The following is a 21,786-nucleotide window of genomic DNA, read 5'->3' on the forward strand; positions in this document are numbered from 1 at the left end:
GTATGTCTAGGGCAAAACCTTGATTTTATGGTCAGGGAGACATGTTGATTTTGAGTGATGCTTTGGATCATTGTCTTCCTTCAAAGATCTAACCAGCCTGGTCTAAGTTTCTAGGCTGAAATGATCAGGTTTTAATTTAATATCTGCTAAAACATGATGAAGTCTGTGACATCCTATATCCAAACAAGTTATCCAGGGCCTTCAGTAGAACAGCCCCACATCATTACATCCACCACCATTAAATCCATCACCATACTTCACTTTGCATGGCTATATTTGTGTCTATGCCAAACCCCCTCCTGGTGTTTGGTGATTGTTTCTAAAAGCACTGTTTTGGTCTTATCTAACCAGAAGATGGTCCCACTGAAAGTTCCAGTAATGTCTGGCAAACTGTTAGAGCTGGAGTTTGTTGGTCCTTGCAGAGGCTTTCTTCTGGCAACCCTCCCAAACAGCTTGTGGTTATGTAGGTGATGTCTAATAGATCGTAGAGTGGGAAACCTTCTGAACCCCGGACCTAACTAATATTTGAAATTTCCCTGCTGTGATCCTTGGAGATTCTTTGGCCAGTCGAACCACTCTCCTCACTGTGTGTGGGATCACTATAGACATGCATCTTCTTCCTGGCAGATTCTTAACATCTCCAGTTGCTTTTAAGTTATTAATTATTGCACTGATAATGGGCATTTTCAACAGATAAACTATTTTTGTAGGCATTTCCTGATTTGTGCAGCTCAATATCCTTTTGTCACACATCAGTGCTGTATTCTCTGGTCTTTCTTATAGTGATGGATTACTAACGGAATTTGGCCCGAATGTCACCTCTTATTTATACCCAATGAAACATGAACACTTGCTTGACCATATAAGTGTTCCTAGTCACTGAAGTTAACTTGAAAACATAAAATATAAATAGGAACATACTACTTTTAAATTGTACTCAAAAACATTTCTAGGGATGTCAACATTTTGGCTAGGTTGTTTAAACATTTCACAAATGTCTTGTTATAGGAAGAAACTTTGGATGACATGGGCTATAATGATGTGAGACTGCATTGAATAGAAAATGTTTTTACAGGCTGTTTTGCTCAAGTTTAGCAGGGGTGCCAATATTTGTGGAGGTGTGTCTGTATGTGCATGTGTGGTGGAAAACCTCTAACTAAACCGCTTATCCTCCTGGGTCACCATGCGTGCTGGAGCTTATGCCAATCACCATTCAAATGTATTTGTGACCATGTCAAGACCTTTGTACATAAAGGTCAGATCTGCTCTTTAGAGGTTCTTGCACAAAAATGTGTTATTGTAAAATCAGCCACTATATTAGTCATGCTGTAGTAGCAGTACAACCAGAATGTGATACTGAGGGTGAAGCCGAGTTGGTGTCTGCACTTCTAGGCTTTTGGTGAGCTCTGTCTTGCTGGTACAGTGGCTGCTTTCTGTCTGATGACATAGAGAGAGCTCAGCTGATCGAATCATCCCAGCATTGATCGGCAGGTCTGTATAGGCCATTGAGATGTCCAAACCCAACAGATTCTCTATTATTTTCTTGAAAATGAAAACTGTTTAGGACCCTAAGGCTATATTGGACTAGTGTCTTTTTTTCCTTTTTTTTTTCTCTTTTATCTCCCTCCTCCACCACCCCTTCTCCCTCTCTCCTTCTCTTTTTCTGTCTCTCCCTCTCTCTCGGTTGTGCTAGCTGATGGATGGTCAGGAGGGGGGTAGAAGTAAGGGGAATGGGGAAAGAAAAGATGGATTGTTGAGAGTGTGTGCCCATGGCATGGGGGCTCTCTGTGTGTGTGTGTGTGTGTGTGTGTGTGTGTGTGTGTGTGTGTGTGTGTGAGAATTTATGGTGTGCTGAGGGAACTCATGATGAGAGGTGTGTGATGATTGTGTTCAAATAGAATCATGTATCTTGCTTTTGTGCATTGTCTCAGCTCTCTCCCTCAGCAGCATGAAGCAGCATGTCCCACTATAAACACAGAGAAAAAAGTTTACATCACCCACCATCTTCCCGCCCTGTTGTTCTCTGCTTTATTTCAATACACACTTATTCCCACACCTCCCCAAGCCTATTTGGGTGCTCTCATAAGAAAGAAAAACTAGTATTTTCATGAAATTTATCAGCTTTTAGGAGGTAAAAAGTAAAACAAAGACAAATGTACGTCTTTCCAGAGGCTGCTGTGTGAAACACAATCAAGCTTAAATGGCACTCCAGACTTTAATGGAAAGAGAAAGCGTGTTTGAGCATCCCACTAGCATCCATGGCTAGCAGGCACATTTCTCTCCCACTGCCACAGGCGTTTGTTATGTGTGATTAGATTCCCTGCTATTTGGATGCACTCAGTAGGCAGTAGGACAGGCAGGCACAGAGAGCAGTGCAAGCTTTTCTCCTTCCTTTATCTGCAAAGTGAAAGTCCAAGCTGCGGGTTTAGTCATCAGTCACCATTACTGTTACATGATATTTCAGTCATATAACTGTGCCTACACCCTTAAAGCCAATTTAAAGGAATACTCCATTTCTTTTATACCTAATCCATTTCTACTACATTTACATCAGGCATTCATTTACCGCAGACATGCATTTCAGTAAGTTTCCCTGAAAGAAACTATATAAGGATTATAATTTTTTTTTTTTTTTTTTTTTTTTTTTTTTCTGGTATCCAGACAAAGACCAACAAAAACTCCTCTACTATATTGGAAATGATGGTAACAAACTGTTCCTCTTTGAAGAACAAGACACACATCTGAGAGGAAAAAAAAAAAAAAATATATATTTATATATATATATATATATATATATATATATATATATATATATATATATATATATATATATATATAATTATATATATATATATATATATATATATATATATATATATATATATATATATATATATATATATAATTTACAGATTTACGGCAGAAATTACAGATTCCTCTAACTAAAAATTAGGAATTTTGGATGAAGAAAATCACAACTGTTTAGAAGTCTGCGTGTCAACTTAATTTTGTTTGTCTGTTTTTTTAAACATATATAACTTTTATGAAGTTGATTTAACAATTATGTTGTTCTTCCCTTCACCAAAATGGTATTTTTTGTTGTTTTATTTAATATTTCTAGAATTCTGTGACCAAGACATTATTGAATGATAAATATTTTTTTGTCAAATAATATGTCTTGAGATTTGATCTTCACTTTTGAAATATGTTGACTTCTGGGGTTAATCTCATAACTTTAATGTCAAGGTAACATTCTCTGAATTACCTAGAGCTGCGTTCGTCATTCTGGACACCTCCTGAAATTTTTGTTTTTTGCACATTCCTCTTAATTTTCAAGTGGTGTGAAGCTGCATAGGACTTGCTGAATTAGAATCATTTCATGTATTTATCTCCAACCAAATTGGTATTTAGCAATTAGTATTGAAATAAATGATACTAAACTTCTGGCTGCTATTCTTTGTTTTGCTGTAAGTTTGACTGATAAAATTCTGCAATTGCACAATGAATTGTCTTATTGTCTAAGTGGGTTTCAAGTTTATTTATTTATTTATTTATTTATTTAAAAATACAGGGAAATAGGCTGGATTTATCATTCATGCAGCATATAGAGATTAGATTGGGGGGGGGGGTATTCCTTTAATGTGTATAACCAAATCATTCCAGTTGCGTCAAGCTTTTACTTTAAAATGTGCAATAGGAAAATGTCTCGCTCTGTGTACTGTGTTTTAAGTGTCCCACGTGCACACGTGGCCCTTGAGGCAGAAATGTGAAGCTGTGGTTTTGTGACATTCACAGTGGAGGAGTCATGGACCAGGCAGCCTGAGCCCACTAACCTTTAAGTCAGTCAACCTGGACCTGTCACTGTGCCCTCTCTGGAACTCCCCACTTCACAGAATGCTCCTTCTTTCCCTGTCTCTTTTTCTCTCTCTCTCTCTCTCTCTCACTCTTGCTTTCGCTCTATGGAAAGAGCAATAGTTGGCTAAAAATTTATTATGCTTCTTATCTCTTTCAGATGCTCCTGCAGTCAGCACAACCAGCACTGGCGCAGGATCTGGAAGTGCAGCTCCTATAAATGATGACTTGGATATCTTTGGACCGATGGTATCCAATCCTCTGCCGTCGAGCACCAACACAAATCAGGTACATCATGATTTCTGTGGCTTTTAGTATTTTTCTGGATGCCTTTCATGCTCACCCAGTCCTGCCCCATTCATTTGCTTAATGAAAGCTGAATCCAGCATTCAGTCAAATCAAACTTGATTCAAAAAGCCAAACTTTCACACCTAGCCAAAATTATTAAAGCAAATTATTAAGGCCTCCTTTGAGCAATTTAACCCATTCTTAATTTCTTACAAGGTCTTGTTTTTTACTTTATATTTGTATAAATCTTGGGTCACTCTAACTAAAATATTTTTTGTGCTGCAGCATCTGCCAAGGTGTGTGCCAAGTATTGTAATAGGCATGCCAATCAGTCATGTTTAAAGCAACCTAAAGCAAAATGTGCCAGTGCAAAGAATCTTCATTAGAGAGAGACCTCAGTGCTGTCGATCACGCACTAATTTCTGTAGAGCTCTCTACCTTTTGCAGTTTATTGTGGCCACTTCTGTGGCCTAGAAAGTAGTCTCTCTATCTTTTGTAGCATGATATTCCTCCACTGCCCCCCCTCCACCCCAATCTTAAAGCCACTATCTAAGAGTTACAAGGAAAAGGTCAGACTCACTTGTTTTAATTTCCTACACAAACAAAATTATTGTGTTTACTTTTCTGGTTATAGCTGACATGATGGATTCGTAACCGCTGTACCAAAAGATGCGCTACAAATAATATCAGAGAATTAACATTTAGCCTGCTCTTTCGTTGGGGGAGAATGATAGTGTTTTGTTGGGGGAGAAGGATGGAGAGGATAGTGTTTTTTTTTTTGTTTTTTTTTTTCTCCAGAGGGGGGTTGTTGGGATAAGTTGAGAGTGATGCTGGAGTAATGAAGGAAGGCAATTCGCTATTGACAGCTCTGTCTAACCAAAATAGGTGCACTTGGTTGGGCATTAAACTTGGCTGGAGTGGAGCCAGATACCCTGTAGGCAGCTCTGTTGCTCTATATGTCCTTGGCTGACCAGAGTGCGTCTTCCAAGCTGTAGGCCTGTAGAAGAACAAAGGATGATTTCTCTTTACACACTTACGCTTAGGCAGGACACAGGAGGCTCTTAGCATGAAGAGCAATTTGTCTTTGATCTGGGAGCACTGCTGTGCCACTGGGACCCCCTCCCTCCTACCCTCACTCCAAGCCCCCTGCTCCTGCCCCCCCACTTGGGAGGGAAAAAGAGCAGCCTCGTGGTCCCACAGCCCTTCAGCGCTGAAGCTGTGACGGAGGCAGCAGAAAGCAGGCCAACAGCTCCAACAAAATCCTCTCCTACCTAAATCAATGTTTTATTGAGAGGTGTGAGAAGCTGGCCAGGCTGGTTCAGAAACCGGAACGAAAGCATCCTCCACTGCAATAATTGATGCTCTTCTGAACCATTTCTTGCTGTAGTGTACCGCTGGACATTTATGGTGTGCATATATATGTGTGCTTACACACACACACACACACACACACATACACGTGTATAGAATAGAGTGAGTGTGTGCTCAATTTATGTAGAGTCTACAACATAACCTATTATCTTTGAATACTCAAGAGGAGATACTGAAGTCTAAAATGCACATTGTGACTGGAGAGCTAAAGAAAGATCTGTTTAAACCTTTGTAGTATGCTAATGCTCTGCATATAGAAAGAGCGCAGAGCTTTGAGTTGAAACAGTGTGCTGTCATCTCGCACTCCTCCCTAGGTTATTATTTTGCAGCATGCTGCTGAGCAGCAGTGGGTGCCTGCTCTCAGAAGGAGACGGGTTTGTTCTTTCTCACCTTGTTTGTTATTTATTCATTTTTTTGGAAAGCTTGTGTGCAGGGCATGTCAGCGACATGACTTGACACAAGCTATTATAACAGATTTGGAGACATTTTGTGTATCTTAAGACATACCAGTTGCACAGATGCAATTACAGTTGTGCATGAGTGAGGATCTGTGTTATCCCTAGCTTCGGTGAATGTGCAAAGAGTGTAAGGAAAGAAGAGGAACGCAAGGGAGAGAGGAAAAGGAGTGAAAGAATGAGCCCCCAACCAAGCCCCGCCCCATTTACTGAATGCACTTGTTTCTCGGGAATAATCAGTTGTATGCAGAAATTGATGAAAATGCTGGATAACAGTGATTGGCTGGCTGCACGTTTAAATCACTGCTCTTCTGTGCCACCTCAAACCACTAAGAGGGAAATGTGGGGAGGTGCACTCATTGCCTTCTTTTCCAGCCCTGATGAGAGACCACCAGGGTGTCGGTTCTGTGTTCCCTCAGTGCGGCTATAGCCTCTGCATGTTAATCCAGTTTCTCTCACTTGCCTCCTTTCACATCTCATCTGCCTCCAGCTCCTATTTCTCACAGCACTCCCAGAAGACACACATACACATATACACACACATACCATCTATCCTGCACTTTCCTTTCCAGAGCTCTCTGCATGAATGCTTCATGATGTTCAAGTAACAAAGATTATCTACCTTCATATTGGCATCCAAACCAAACTGCCTGTCCTCAGCTGTCTTGACTTTTATTTTTCTATTTTTTTTTCTATTTGTCCTGTATTCTGAGTCTATGTAAAAGTAACATACAGAGTTTTTCTATGAATGGCACTCAAATTTAAGGACCCTTCATCTTTTAACATACTGTGCTTTGCAAAAATCACCACCCTTCCAGTCAAATTGGCCATTAAGTGCAAGTTATAAATTTTTCAGCATCAGAGAAAATAAACAGAAAATTGCACAGAAGCCTCAGCAACTAAATAGAGTATCACATTTTTCAATATTTGGTCTGTCCACCCTTTGCCTTTTTATGACGATCAATATTCTTTTTTGGTAGACCTGCTTTCAGTTTGTCAAAGAAATCTGCTGGGATATTTTTCCACATTAAGTCTCAAAATTTGGGTTGACGTACCCTTTTTTGAAAATGGTGCTATACAGCACCAAAACGATTCTTCTGTTGTTTCAATCCTGACGTCGTAAGATAACAACCATTTTTGGTGCTATATGGAACTATTTTAAGAAAGGTTCTGTATAGAACCATATACAACACATTCTCCATCAGTTTGAAGAACCATTTCATCATACAAACAACCATTTAAGCAGAAAAACCTAAACACAGCCATTTTCTTTGCTGAAAGAACCCTTGAAGAATCATCTTTAAGTGTGAGGGTTAGCAATGCTTTGCAACGTTTAGTATTTCACTCTGCTCTAACAGACTCAACTCAGGAAAGGGTTCTTAAGTTGCTGATGGGTTGAATCAACTGTGCTGGGAGTAAAGAAAGCACTAAAATAATAATAATAAAAAAAAAAAAAAAACACAACAGGACTTTTCCAGAGCCAGGACTGAGAAACAATGCTGTAGATCATCTAGCTGCTTATGTTTCTGTGGTGATTAAGACATATTATGAATATGACATATAAGAATTATAGATTCCTCCCCACTGTAGTTGTGTTGTAGTGAAGATGGTCTGGTACAAACAGTGAAATCAGTAATTTAGGCTTAGCACCCTCACCCCACTGTTCCTCCTCATTAGTTACAGCTGGAAGCTTAGGCCAACAGACAGGATATATGGGGTGCTGACTTTTTAATGTTGCAATTCAGCTCCCTGCTGCTGGGATAGCGTTTACTGCATTCTGCACTCATCAGTGAACTGGTGTGGTCTCTTTAAGGGCACGGTTATTGATCGGCTCTTTAGTGTCCCATGTTATATTGAGCTCTGTATGCCCCTGCACACAACATGGCTTGATAGGTATGCTATGTGTTCAACTGTGTATGCACAAATTAGGCAAGGGAACAACATACAGCACAGCTGGAGATGATACAAAAGCATATTGAATGTGTGTATCTACACACACACAGCATACGGTGTAGCTTTCTCTGTTAGGCAGTGTGTTCATCACTGCACCTTAAACTCAACATAGTCACTAAACCATGTATGATTGGGAGGACATATACTTTCAACACATACACGTTACACATACTAACATGCGCAACCACTGGAACTGCTCAAAATACTTGGGACTGGAACAAATGGCCATAAATGTATGTGCATGCCATATGCATGTGCAGTCATACACAGGCTCTAGTGGGTTTAGAGCTGGCCATTTTCTTTGTGAAATTTTTTATTTTTTATTTTTTTCCCCCCTCTCAGCGCAGATGGTCTCTCAGTAGGACTAATGCCTAATGAAAGCAGAGCTGTTTTGCTTTCTTTACACTACAGTGCAGCTCATATGGAAGCTGGCATTGTGGAGAGAGCCTGTCAGCATCACTCACCGTTTTGCTGCATCCCGGGCTTTGTCCCTGCACTGTATTTATGCACTTGACTGTACTGTAGCATAACAACGTTGTTTTACTATCAACTCATTTAGCATGACCCTGCTTTTCTGTTTGTTGCTGTAGTTTTATTGTTGGCTTTTTATTCTTCGGTTTTATTTTAGTGTTTGTATCATGTTTCTCTTCGGTAACACTGTGTTTTAATGCCTCTCTTGTAATATCTCTTGTCTGAAATGTGAGTCATTTGTTCTCAGGGCCACTACTGCTGCTGAGTGGTGTGTGTGTGTGTGTGTGTGTGCGTGTGTGTGTGTGTGTGTGTGTGTGTGTGTGTGTGTGTGTGTGTGTGTGTGTGTGTGAGAATGCTTTAATTTGTTTAAGGTAGGCCATGTGCTTCATCTGAATTAGAGAGTGGGTCTGTGTGCAGTGTTCATACTGTTCTCCACTACACTCCTCGTGCCGTTAAGCTGTTAAAATTCCTCCCTGCAAGAAATCCACTGTCACTGTAATTCTGGGATACACACACAAATAAAAAAACAATCATCTGAGCTGTCCATGGTCATCCACTCAGTTGTCTGTGTGTGGTGCAGTGCCCCATGAGAAGCAGATATAAGCTGCACTTCCTCTGTGAAACTGCTATGGAGGCTTAATTTATTTCTTTACCCTGCAAAGATTCACTTGCTCTGTCTGCTCTGGACCCTATAAAGTTTTAAAATAGCCAATGAACTAATGAAACACTACACGTCTCTGAGGTGACGTTGACGTTTCTGACCACATGCAAATTGCTGAGATATTTAAAGCGCATTTATACATATTTTAAGACTCCGGGACAGCAGCTCCAAAAGCCTCTTAATTTGTCTCCTCCCTAGTCTGGGTGAGTTGGCCTTAATTGCTCCTGTGGTTTGTGTCTGTGTGTGTCTGTGTGTGTCTGTGTGTCTGTGTGTCTGTGTGTCTGTGTGTCTGTGTGTGTGTGTGTGTGTGTGTGTGTGTGTGTGTGTGTGTGTGTGTGTGTGTGTGTGTGTGGTTCTGGTCAGCTCATTTTCACAGGAGAAAGCTGCTTGAAGTAGTGTCCTTGACTTTGTGAGCAACATGCAGTTGTTTAAATTGAGCTTAGTGCACTGGGTTAGTTTTAGAGCATATCCAGCTACTGCCGAGTAGAGGAAGTGTCAGTGTTCTCTCAATTTTTTTGTTTGTTTTTTCTGAGTAATCAGAAAATTCATGTTCGTATGTTTTTTTTTTCAGATTTATTTTTTTTCCTGCTGATTGGTGGTCCTGAGGAAAGAGAGCTCAATGTAGTTCTGTATAGTCAAAGTTGGAGTTGGAGACTTTTTGCGTCCGCCCCAGATAATTTATAAGTGGAGATCTGAATGAGATAGCTAATGCTCATCAGTACACTTATATTATGAGAATTATCCATTTCAAAAAAGAGCCAGTAGCATTTTTGGGAAATCCATTATCGTGGGAAAAAGACTTTTAAGGTTTATTGTATTCTTACAGATGCCCAGTGATATCAGCATCACCTTAACCCTGGAAGAGTTGAGCATTTAGGCGACATTGGAATATTTCACCAAAATATTTGCATTTAATTTATTTTGCTGCATTTGTAACCATGAAATGAATACTGCATTTCTCTGTAATGTTGATAATTCAGGTAGATTTAATCCAAATTTCAACAATTTTTTATAAATTTTCGTATAGGAATTGGAATCCGCATCAGCAGATCTTTACATTAAAAATATTGGACATCTGTATTGGCCCACAATTCTTCCATTAGTGTATACCCAGATATTCTTGTGCCTATGAAAAAACTTTAAACATTCCCAGGATGGTCACTGAGTAGACGTATGCAGCTGGTTGTTGGTCACATAACACCCAGTGTGATACTAGATCATTCCCTTTCTGCAATGCTTATTATTGTCCTTTTTGTTTTGAGTCAGTTTTGCTGACTGTACTCCTCAGTCTCTGAGCAGCAGTGGACTCTGGCGGACTGGTGTTGGAACCCACTGTCTCGGCTTCCCTTGTGGCACTGGGTTGGTGTGCCCGCTGGTGCGAACCACTGTCTTCACCAACTCCAAACAAACACATTTGTCATCTGAGAGGACCTTTGTTCTCTCTTTTCTTTGACTCTCCTCATTCTCAGTGGGTCTTTCTCTGGTTTCCCAGGCAAATTGAGGCTGCAGAGTGGAACTTGATTAGCCCAACCCAGCTCCTGCACCACCAGAGTGCTAATTATCTGTGTGGTGCTGCTAATCACACAAAGCCTGCTCTGTTTCACAGGAAGCCACTCTGTGTGTGTGTGTGTGTGTGTGTGTGTGTGTGTGTGTGTGTGTGTGTGTGTGTGTGTGTGTGTGTGTGTGTGTGTGTGTGTGTGAGTGTGAGTGAGTGAGTGTGTGTGTGTGTGTGTGTGTGTGAGTGAGAGAGAGAGAGAGAGAGATTTAATTTGGTTGTATGGTTGGGGGTGGTTAGAGCTGGAATATTTATGGCCTTCTCTGAATGTCAGGGAAATACTATGCACTGGTGTGTGTGTGTGTGTGTGTGTGTGTGTGTGTGTGTGTGTGTGTCACTGCTCATGTGGGAGTAGGAGCTCTAGAATATTCAATGGTGTGTGTTATTTAGTTGAACAGCGGTAGGATTGCTGGAATATTTATAACACTCTGAGATGCACCATCTGTAATCAAGCATCTTTAGAGCATCTTCAGTATTGTGTGTACGTATAGGAAAAACAACCCATGTGTACACACACTCATAGAGACATGCCAGAGAGCAGAAAATTGTCCTTTCTCTGAATTATACTGCAGTAGTCTTAGGCTTCCATCCTCATCCATTATTAATTCTAATAGCTTTTGTCCCATCCCATTGTGAACCTCTTGGATTGATTCCTTGAAATGTCGCATGGTACAGTCAGGGAAGGGCTTGTGTAGTGTTATTATTTATAAATGCAAAAAGTGTCATGCTTAGGCCTGTTAAGATTGTAAAATGTTAGCTGAAATTAACCATAATTATTTATATGATAAACAACTTAATTGTCTTTTTTTTTCTTTTTCACTAATGTACCAAAATGAAATGACTGAAAAACAACATTCAGGACATACTGAAGAAAAGCTGAAAAAAAAAATATCTGAAGATAAATAAAAAACTATTTAAATGAAATAGACTTACGAAAATGATCAGAGTATGTACACTTCAGTGTGTAATCCATCATCCTCAACACCAGAGATCAGTGGTTCATCCAAGTAGGGCTGAACGGGTTGGGGAAGATAATTGCAATTTTTCTCACTCGTATTATGACTTAATAGTATTATAATTTTAAATTGTGAACATTTTCTATTAATTATAATCTTAGGAGTGTTTGTAAACGACATTCATTTTTCTGCTTCCTTTTTGTTGTATTCTGTTGATTTGGGATGTTTCATTTTCAAGAAAAGCAAACCTGGAGTGGAGAAGTTGTGCTCTCTTACTCCACAGTAACAGTGAGCTAACAAATTGATTGTCATTCGTAAAACACTGAAATAATTCATCATGTTTTTTTCCCCTTCAGCCCTTTACCCATTTCTCTTTTGCTGGATGAAATTTGGTGCACCTATTTTTTTTTTGTTGTTGTTGTTGATGGTTTTTTTTCCCCGGCATGTGCAACTGTTAAAGTACAAACTTAAACTAGCTGCATTGATTAGCCGTCTACTTGCTGATTCTTGGTAGCATATGAAAGCCATTGTTTGGACTTAAATAAACAAATGCTGCTTTGTAAATGTTATAGCACCAGGTCAGAAGTTGGAACTTTGTTTTCTTGTGATTCTTGATGTGTCTCAATAAATGCATTTTCCCCTTTTACACTTATGAGTTTGTCTCAGCGGATGAAATTGTGATTCACATTCTGTTTGTGACGTAAACATATGCTTGTAAAGCTAACAGTCATGGTGAATAATTACAGTCTGTTTAAATAACTGAAATCAGCACAAATAATTCTGATCAGGTAATTATATAATACTTGGGATAGACCTGCTCATTCCCTTTACTAACAAGTATTGTGTCACAGTGGTCTGAATGCTAACACACAGAACAGTGTGTGTTTGTGTATTCACCTTTGTTTATCTCTCATTTGCATTCTTTTGCAAAGCTTGTCATGATACGTGTGTGTGTGTGTGTGTGTGTGTGTGTGTGTGTGTGTGTGTGTGTGTGTGTGTGTGTGTGTGTGTCTACAAATGCTTGCACGTTAGCACTCACAGGCTAATCAGCAGAGGCCATTTTGGCTGGGCTTTGTGAAGCAGTGTTGGGTTTTATCACACACTGCTGTGCCTCAGCACTATTCTGCACTTATCAAATGCAGCAGACGCTGCAGCAGCTGCAGCAGCAGCAGCAACAGCAACAGCGAGAGGTGAGCCCTCGCATGCCTAAACACAGCGCCGCATATTGCGGCCCCATCTAAACAGGATGAAAACAGCCTTGTCTCCCTCGAATTCCCATCATTCACGTCCTCCCAGCCCAGTACTAGGCAATATTGAAAAAACTCGATATCATATTTTTCCAAATAGTCAGTTTCCCCAAAAATTATTTGGACACTTTTACCATTTAACCAGGGCTTAAATTAGAGCAAAGACTGTGAATGGAAAATGGCTCTGAACTGCAGTACTGTAATTTGACGAAATTGTCAATCATTTCCAGTACAGTTTTTGTGAAATCCATTTAATCATCTAAATTGATAATCCACCCACAGAAAAACCCTTATTTTTTTTTTTATATACATGCCTTGCCCCCAAATCTAATCCAGTCTAATTGGATGGCATACTGTAAACTGTATTGCTTCTATCACCAGCCACTTAAACAGGAGGCAGCTGATCTAAGCATACAGTAAAAAAAAAAAAAAAAAAAAAGTTCAGATGGGCGGCATTTTTGTAAGGAACCATTTTCCTAGTTTAACCTCTTAAACTCCAAGCCTATTTTTGCCAATTTTCACCTGAAATGACATACCCAAATATTAATGCTTTTTACTCAAATATTATATAATCCAGAGGCAATTTTAAGAAGTATTATTACTTAAAAGCCTTTACAAAATTAATTGAAAACACTTGAAATTATTGAAATTAAACTATAATGGCCAAAATATGGTAAAAATAGGAAAAAAAAACAAGGCGCTTTTCAAAATTTCTTTTTTTGTTTTAGATTTTAGGGACCATAAACTGAAGAGGTCATGTCCATGAAATGTTTTTGCAGTTCCATATTTTGCCCCTTGGGGTCAAATTTTTACCATGTATAATTTTAAACTGATTACCCTCACTGATCAGAAGTTATTCAGTCTAGAGTAGACAGTGTACATACATGTCTGTGTACATTTCTCCAAGTGTCCCTTTGGAAATCTCCAAAGGACCACAACCTCTCCAAATTGAAAAAAACGAATTTTCTAACAATTTTTGCAGGAAAAAAGTGTTTATGTATTACCTACTCTTGATGGCAACATCCTATGGTGTATTTCTTTACATTATTTGACAAAATTTTGTTATAACAACAATTTTAACTGTATTATAAAAGCCAAATAAAACGCACTTGACGCTAATCTTCCGGGTTATATCCCGCCTCCCCTGTTGCGCCTCCGCCTAACGTGGCACCTGGTTGGTCGACAGGTTTGAGTGACGTGTCGTTGGAAAGGGGAGAATCTCAGCTTTACGACCGCGTTTGTTTGAAATCGATAGGACAAAGAGATCATATTTTAATTTGGGTTTAAATTAGACATAAAAGATTTTTGCCTTCTGTTTTTTTCAAGCACTCTTTGCACAAAAAAGCGGATTACTACCGAACGCGTTACCGGAAATACACGGGTGTGGTGTCATTTTGAAGCCAAGAAGGAGAGGTAAGCGATGACGTGGGCGTTTTCCGTGTGAGGTGTTCCTCCGACTGGCAGGGGTCGATACGCACGGCTGTTTGCTGAGGTTTCGCAAAAAAAAATCTCCTGTTTGAAACGCCACACTCTTTCGGCTCTAATTCGGAAACCCTACGTCGTACAGTAAAACGGATCATCGCGTCGTATTCCGGAGAGCCAGACGGTTTGAACGATGTACAACATGCCCACATTGGATTAAATATGGATTTATAAAAACCGCAAATATAAAAAATATTAAGCTTATTTTTTAATAAAACTTTTGCTAACAAGGTATATTTCGCCCAAAATGGTTATTTTCTGAAAGGAAATACAGCTAAACTGGCTAGATAGCTGGCAAGCAGAGGTTCTAAGCTTTCATATGACATATTGTGTGTCGATATTGACCCTATAATTATTCATAAACACTGGCAAACATTAATTATGACACATTTCTGTTCCGCCGGCGGGCCAGCGCCCGTTAAGAGGTTAAAGGCTTTAGTATGACGTCCACGTTTGTCAAAAAGAATAACCAGATCAAATGTTTGTACAATTTTGATGTCAAAATGAACAAACTAAAGGAATACTGAAAACAGCAAACTGTAAATTAATTCAGACAGAAATGGAAAGACTGGTACTTTTAATCACATTTTCATGATTATTATTCCCATGATGCAGAGGGCCATGGAAAAAAATATGGTTCACCCATGTCCAAAGTCCCAGCGTAAGCTCTGCATTTAGCCGTTGGTAATTTGTTATAAAATTCTTTGTCATTTCTTAAAATTAATTATATTAATGTATATTTTGTATTGTAATGTAATGTATATTAAAAAATTATATGTTTGTTTCATACAAAAACACTTTTAGCACAGCATCAGCGTTAGACTACACTAAGAATACTCTAAAGCACATAAGTAGAAACATTTAAATTCTGGGGCTGTCTTTCATATAGACATGTCAGTGAGCTTGAGTTCATTGTTGGGATCATGAACAAAGACGTATACAGAGGCGTTTGAATGCAAACCTGCAGTCCACGAATTCAACTTCTCTATAGACTACACAATAATGATGCTTGCAATGATCTTTATATTTATGTTCACATTAATAAAGTTAATGAAACTTACCATGCTTCCTGAGTACTAACACTCTAAGGTAAAAGACTGTCTTAGCTTGTCTAGCTTGTTTTGATTGGACTGGTGGCACCAAAGCTAACCCTATACAGCACTGTAAATTTAGACAAACCAAATTTTTTGAAAGAAAACTTCCTGTAGAAAACTATTTTTATGTATATAACTGTTCTTTCAGAATAATCTAAATCATGCAGTATAGTACATATATATCGGTGTAGACAATATATAAGGGCAGTGCCAAAGCCCTTCACATCCTCTCCCCAGGGACAGAGCTGCTTCTCCAGCCTCTTGAACGCCACCCTGCCCATCTGGCCCCGCAGCAGCAACACACTGACAGATAGACAGCGGAGGAGCTGAGGTGTGACAGAGTGCTGCGAGCTGTTTGAACTGGTGCATGTCCCTATCTTTTCACTCCTTCCGTTTTTCTCCACCTTCAGATGACTTCTGCTCATTGGCTCAGTCTCATCTTGGGCCTCTAGCAATGGAGTGGAGCAGAGCGGTGTTGCTCTTTGTTTTTGCTCTGTTCATTTGCATCCAAATGATAGAATGTACCTTCCCTCTTTCCTCTCCTCCACCTCCCTGTCGCACTCTCCCTCATCACTCTCGGTTTCATGCCTTTGAGTGATGATCTAGTGGAGAAACTGGTAGAGGGTGAACGGTGTAATAATTAGCTGCCTAGCACAGCCTTCAAGCTACAGCACAACTATTGTCAGGTACTGGCAAGGCTTTACACCTCCTCTTATGAAAAAATGTTTTCATTCAGCATAAATAACTGAACAGAGATGAAGTTGAAACTATAGGCTGTGAATATATGAACATGGAGCCTTGTGTATACGTGTTGTCAAGACTCATGCTGTGCTTTCTAGATTCTTGCCATTGTTCAGGAAGCCAAGGAAGCTAAGCAGTTACTTGAAGACTTGTATGAATGCAGCTAGACATTCTCATTTGATGCCTAAATGTGGCCTAACATGACTTAAGACATAACTTACTTAGCTGCATTTTTTTATTTATTAAAGGACACTTGTCAGAAAAGATAAAATAAGTACATAAAAATACTGTTGGCATGTAATGAACACAAATTTCTGAGAAATGCAAAAATGAATTTACATTTTCATATCTGCATCACTGATGTTATGGCTGTCAGGGACTGGATCAGCATAGTTACTCAAAAATTCAGTACAAGTTACTAATTACTTATTAAAATTTCATGAGATTATAAGAATAATTTCATTGTTTATTACTTAAGTCACTCTGAATATTCTACGTGTAGCAACTGTACAAGAGAAAACTCAATAGTCCTTTTCAGGAACTCATTTAAAAATAAATTGTTAATCACAATATAAACACATTTAAAAGACTATCCCTCTATTATCCAAATTTTGAACAAGGCAGTCAGTCATGCTGATTAAAATCACAAATGGCTGGTACTGTTTTGAAAACCGACTAGCTAGTAGAAACAGTTCAGCTGTCTCCAAATAACTTTTTTTTAAATTAAATGTAAAGCTTACCGAGCATGTTTAGGTGAGGTTTGGTCTCTCTTTTCTTCAGCATGGGGATGTTCTTCCATCATCATTTTATATTAGTATGAGTACTTGCTTTGACGGATTGTTTGCCGCATTGTCAAAGTCAGCAATATTCTAAATTGGCTACATTTATGTGATTCGCAGTGGTTTGTTTTATTGGTTTTGTTGGTTGATTTGTGGGTGCTGGCTTGCAGTTATCTCTCTATAACTGAATAAATGGATTCAGGTGCCTTGAGTGCACACACACTGCGTCACGCTGATTGCATGCTTCATCCTCAGATTTTTTTTTTTTTTTTACAGTTAATTTATTATTTTTACCTACTTCCATGCTTTGGTCCCTTGACTTTTGCAGACTTCCTCCTCATTAGATTTCCTGTCATACTGAGCTCAGTTAACCATCTATGAGTGAATATTTTTACTCCTGTGCGTGTGTGTGCGTCTTTGTGCAGGTGTGTGTTCACGCTTCAGTGAAATCAGATTTCTTCCCATTTAAGAAGTAGGTCCAGTGAGAGTGACAGGTGTGCTTTATGGCTGATGGCCCAGTTCTTTAAGTCTCGCAGATGGAATCCATGTGCTTGTTTGTGCATGTTGATGAGTGATTTAATGTGCACAGTCATTAAATAGTGTGTGTACTCACAGATGCTTAGAGAGTAGAAACTGAACTGACCTTGCCCACTGCTCTATGCAGGCCAGTTCCAGTAAGGCCACTGGGAGCTCAGCAACAGGCTCCAGCGTGGGAGCAGCCACAGGGACCCCGGGGACTGCAGGAGCTGCTCCCACAAGCCAGCCAGACTTGGACCTATTCAGTGAGAACAGCAGCAGCAGCAACAAAGCAGAAGACTCTACCAAGAAACCCCTCTCCAAGGACTCCATTCTCTCTCTCTATGGGTCTAGCACTGTCCCTCAGCAACCTGCACAAGGTATGTGCCACACAGTCTTTTACCTTCCTGATTTTCACTCAAAAATAGTATACAAATTATATCTATAAGGAGTTGAGTGTTTTTTGTGTTGTTTTTTAGTGTTGTCGGTATATTGTCTGTGCATGAAAGAAAAAAATGGAATATATTGTTAGTAATGGTTAATATCACAAGTTATTAACCAGCACAATTGTTTTTTGTTTTTTTTTACTTTGTTAATGCGTTTTGACTCTGTTGCTGTGGTGCTGCGTGTCGCCCTCTCATTCAAGTACAGATTTTAAATGGCAAGTTCCACTGATGGCTTCATTGATAAAAGCTAAAGTTAATTCTAGCTTCTGCTGTAGTGAATTTGTTCATCATTGTAAGAGTCTAAAGTAAGCAAAATACAGCGCTGTTGCTAGTTAGTCCAGAAATATCAGTAAAGTTAGTACTGGAGGATGCCCTCAGGACAGTATTGACGAGAGACCTATGGATAAATCAATGAGATATAATGCAGCAGAGAGTGAGAGACTACAATCACAGAGGAGGTGGAACCATTGACTGCATGTATGATGTACATGATATATGTCAGTGATTAAAATTGGAAACCGTGTTCACTCTGTGGAAATCACCTGATTTTCTTGTTCAGATTTATGTGATCCCTGCATTCACATGACAAAAATGTTATTGAATTATTGAAAGTAAACATTCTGATGAAGCTTATTTTGTCCTCTTATGTAGCTATAACAACAAATGCTGCATATATGTGTGTGTGCGCATATGCGTGCACTGAGGTATGGCCGTGCTTTAATTTAATGGGGGTATCAATAATTCAGGCAAAGCATGGTTCAGCACTGTGATACTGCTGAACACAGTTTAAAGCCCCTGCCTAGCTCAGCCTCTCAGTGACGCTCTTCAAAGAGGACATTCCCCCTAAAAGTTCAGTCTCCAAATGAAGGCTTTGCATTTCTCTGCCATCAGGTTGCCTCTTAATAAGCCCTTTTATACAGTGCGCCTCCTTCTTCCTCCTTCAGCTCAAAGATCACTTGCTCAGGAACTAGCTTGGGACTGCACATTAGTCCAGACATTGGGTGTACTTCTTTTTAGGGCTTACTGTGTGTTTTTGTGTGGGTTTGTGTTCTGCTTTCTCCTGCCCTTCCTGCTGTCAGCCTGAGCCTGTGCTACCTGTTATTTGTTTGGTCTTATTTGTGTAAGCCTACTAAGATTGCTTGTTTCTTCCCTCCTCCTAAACATATAGTATCTGTTCTCTTTCTCTCCAGCTGCTATGTTCATTGGTGCATCTCAAATGCAGTTTCCTGCACAGCCTCAAGCTAACTTCCAGGCCTTCCCAGGGATGGGTGGGGCCATGCCTCCCACTACCATGATGGGTGCAGTCATGGGCCAGGGTGGGGCTATGATGGGCCAGAACACTGGTATGATGGTTGGCATGACGATGCCCAATGGCTTTATGGGAAATGCCCAGGCAGGAGTGATGGGCCTGGCGCCGGGCATGATGGGAGCGCAAGCCGGACCTATGCCAGCAGGCGTAGTGCCTCCGCAGAACATGTATGCCATGCAGCCTGGCCAGCAGACCCAGTGGAGCATGGGACAGGTAAAAATCCCTTCCTTACCGATGCACATGTTGTTCATAACGCACTCTTTATACTATATTTACTGCATTAAGTTCATCTGTTGTATTATGTAAAAATTGATATGACTAAGTAGTGAATTAATTATAAAAACATAAATAATATTAACTAGTATGAAGTTAAAGTCTAACTAGTTAATCTCCAGCATCTGTTGGATTCAGAAATACAGTAAGAGCAGGGAACGTTTTGTTGAAACCTGGTGGTGACATATAGTAAGTGGTAGTTCATGGTTTCAAACCCTTGTCTTTCCCTTTCTAAGCTCTCTTGCTTTCTCTCGCTCTCCCTCTCTATTTTTATCTCTCTATCTCTCTATTTAGTCACTTTCTGTTTGAATGTGGCTCATTATAAATCAGGGTCATGTGATATGAACCTCTCAGCTCTTATCATCGGGTGGCCCCAACCCTGTGCAGCCCCTTGCCCTATACCCCCCCCACCTCCTCCCCCCCTTGAGTCGCTGCCTCTGAGACTGAGAGCAGAGTTTTAGGGCCCAGCCTCTAGGAGGTTAATTACATATCATAAATCAATCCAGAAGGCCTGTCCCACACACAGATATAGCCTTAATTAAAGCCCCTCACTCTTTGTGTCTGTGTGTCCAAGAGATACAGAGACTGCTGAAAGAAACTGCAGAGTATAAATAGTCTTCTTTGTTTGTGGTGAGTTTGGAGTACATTTATGGCCGTATTGTTGAAGACTCTTTTGTAGAGATCAGATAAATCATTGAAATATATTTAGTATACGTGTAATCATCCCTTATGATAAGCACTACTTCTCTTAGTTTTAATTTAAGTACAAAAAAGGCAAACCAGCTTTTATTTTATGTCACCTTTTTTTTTTTTTTTTTTTTCTCTGTCACCCTGTCAGAATTACCTTGCAGCAACACCAGGCCTTCTACATACACGCAGTAGTGAGAGAAAACTAGACTGTTGTTGCTTAGAAGAACCAGTGGTTAGGAATTAAGCATAGAACAACTGAAAATGAGTGAGGGATGAAGATGCAAATTGTGAGGGCATAATCCAGTACATCACGAAGTCTGCTTGCTAACAGCAACATGTGCGTGTCTATGTCAATAGCAGAGTTTGATTTGTCAGTTACCGTGTTTTTTTTTTTTTTTTTTTTTTTTTTTTTTTTTTTTTTTTTTGTCATCTGTGTAACTGTGTAACTCTGTGTGTCTGAAGTTTCACATCTCCTCTTTCCTCTCTTTCTCCATCAAGATGAACCAGCAGATGTCTGGGATGAACCTGAACGGTGCTGGAGCTCCAATGGCCTTCGGGCAGCCAGGGGCCACTATGGGAGGCTGGGTGGGACCCCCTTCCGGTCAGACCCTCAGTACCCAGCTCTGGAAGTGAAAGAGTGAGGGAGGGTGGAGGACAGCAAGGGGTGTAGCATCCCTCCATCCCTCCGTCTCCCCTCCCTTGATCGGCCGCCAGAGCACACTAAGTTTTATCCATGTACTGATCTTTTTTTCACCTCTACTTTCCAACCATTACTACTCTGTTACTGGAGAGTGTCAGCTCAACCTGCCCCCCTGTGTATCGACTGAGTGATAAAGAGTGTGGAGTTGAAGAGACTGGCAGCTTTGTCCGTCTTATTTGCAGGTTTTTTTTTCCCCCTTCCTTTTCTTCTATATATTTTTTGAGTTCAAAAAGAAAAAAAAAACATATCAGCAAAGAAAGCTGCTGGACCAATTATACAAGCGTCTAATATATCATTACCAAATCAATAGTGAGTAATAGTATTTAAATGGCAGAGATATGGCTATCATGTTTGTGACCCCCCTCTTATTTCCCCTGACCACTGTATACATCCTGTTTCCCAGAGCCCTGTAGCAGCTATCGTATGAACCGATGTACTGTTTGTAAGCATAAAATAGAGAAGCCGTCGATCCTCCCCCTCTTGCCCATTATTCCATCATCTCCATTGCCCCCACCCCTTTCCATCTTTACTGTGACGTTTTAATGTGTGCATTACAGAGAAGCACAGTTAGCAACAGGCAAATAAACCTGGACGACTCAACGGCAGCATAACGGGCAATGGGAGGAAATGTTTGGGAGTGGGGGGTGGGTAGTCAGAACAAGAGTGGAAGATGTCCACAGGAACCAGTTAGATATAAATAGGTTGAAGAAAGTTATGATCAAACAAATGTGCACAGATCAACATGCTAGTCCCATGACTGTGACAGAGCTTCAATCCACTCAGACAGGGTCCCTCTGCTGTGCAATAATGTGAGCACCCACACCTCGTCATCCAGGTTTATTTCTATAATGTGTTTACATTTTTCTGGTGCCTAGTACAGAGGAAAAAATGTTATTTCCGTGCATTAAACAGTGAATAGCCATTAACTATTGTGTGATCATTTTTGT

General features: G+C 40.0%; 1 protein-coding gene across 2 annotated transcripts in view; it reads left to right on the forward strand.

The window, feature by feature from the left end:
• smap1 (small ArfGAP 1) overlaps positions 1-21,765 on the forward strand; it is a 95,377-nt gene extending 73,612 nt beyond the window's left edge. For both annotated transcript variants that reach the window (XM_017722796.2, XM_017722788.2), the window contains 4 exons: positions 4,013-4,140; positions 17,570-17,801; positions 19,058-19,389; positions 20,638-21,765. In XM_017722796.2, the coding sequence (XP_017578285.1) occupies positions 4,013-4,140; positions 17,570-17,801; positions 19,058-19,389; positions 20,638-20,772 (827 nt within the window). In that variant the 3' untranslated portion in view covers positions 20,773-21,765. The remainder of the gene's footprint in view (positions 1-4,012; positions 4,141-17,569; positions 17,802-19,057; positions 19,390-20,637) is intronic.
• Positions 21,766-21,786: the final 21 nt, after the last annotated feature.

Source organism: Pygocentrus nattereri, chromosome 5 (genome assembly GCF_015220715.1).
Source record: "Pygocentrus nattereri isolate fPygNat1 chromosome 5, fPygNat1.pri, whole genome shotgun sequence".
NCBI classification, from domain to species: Eukaryota; Metazoa; Chordata; class Actinopteri; order Characiformes; family Serrasalmidae; genus Pygocentrus; species Pygocentrus nattereri.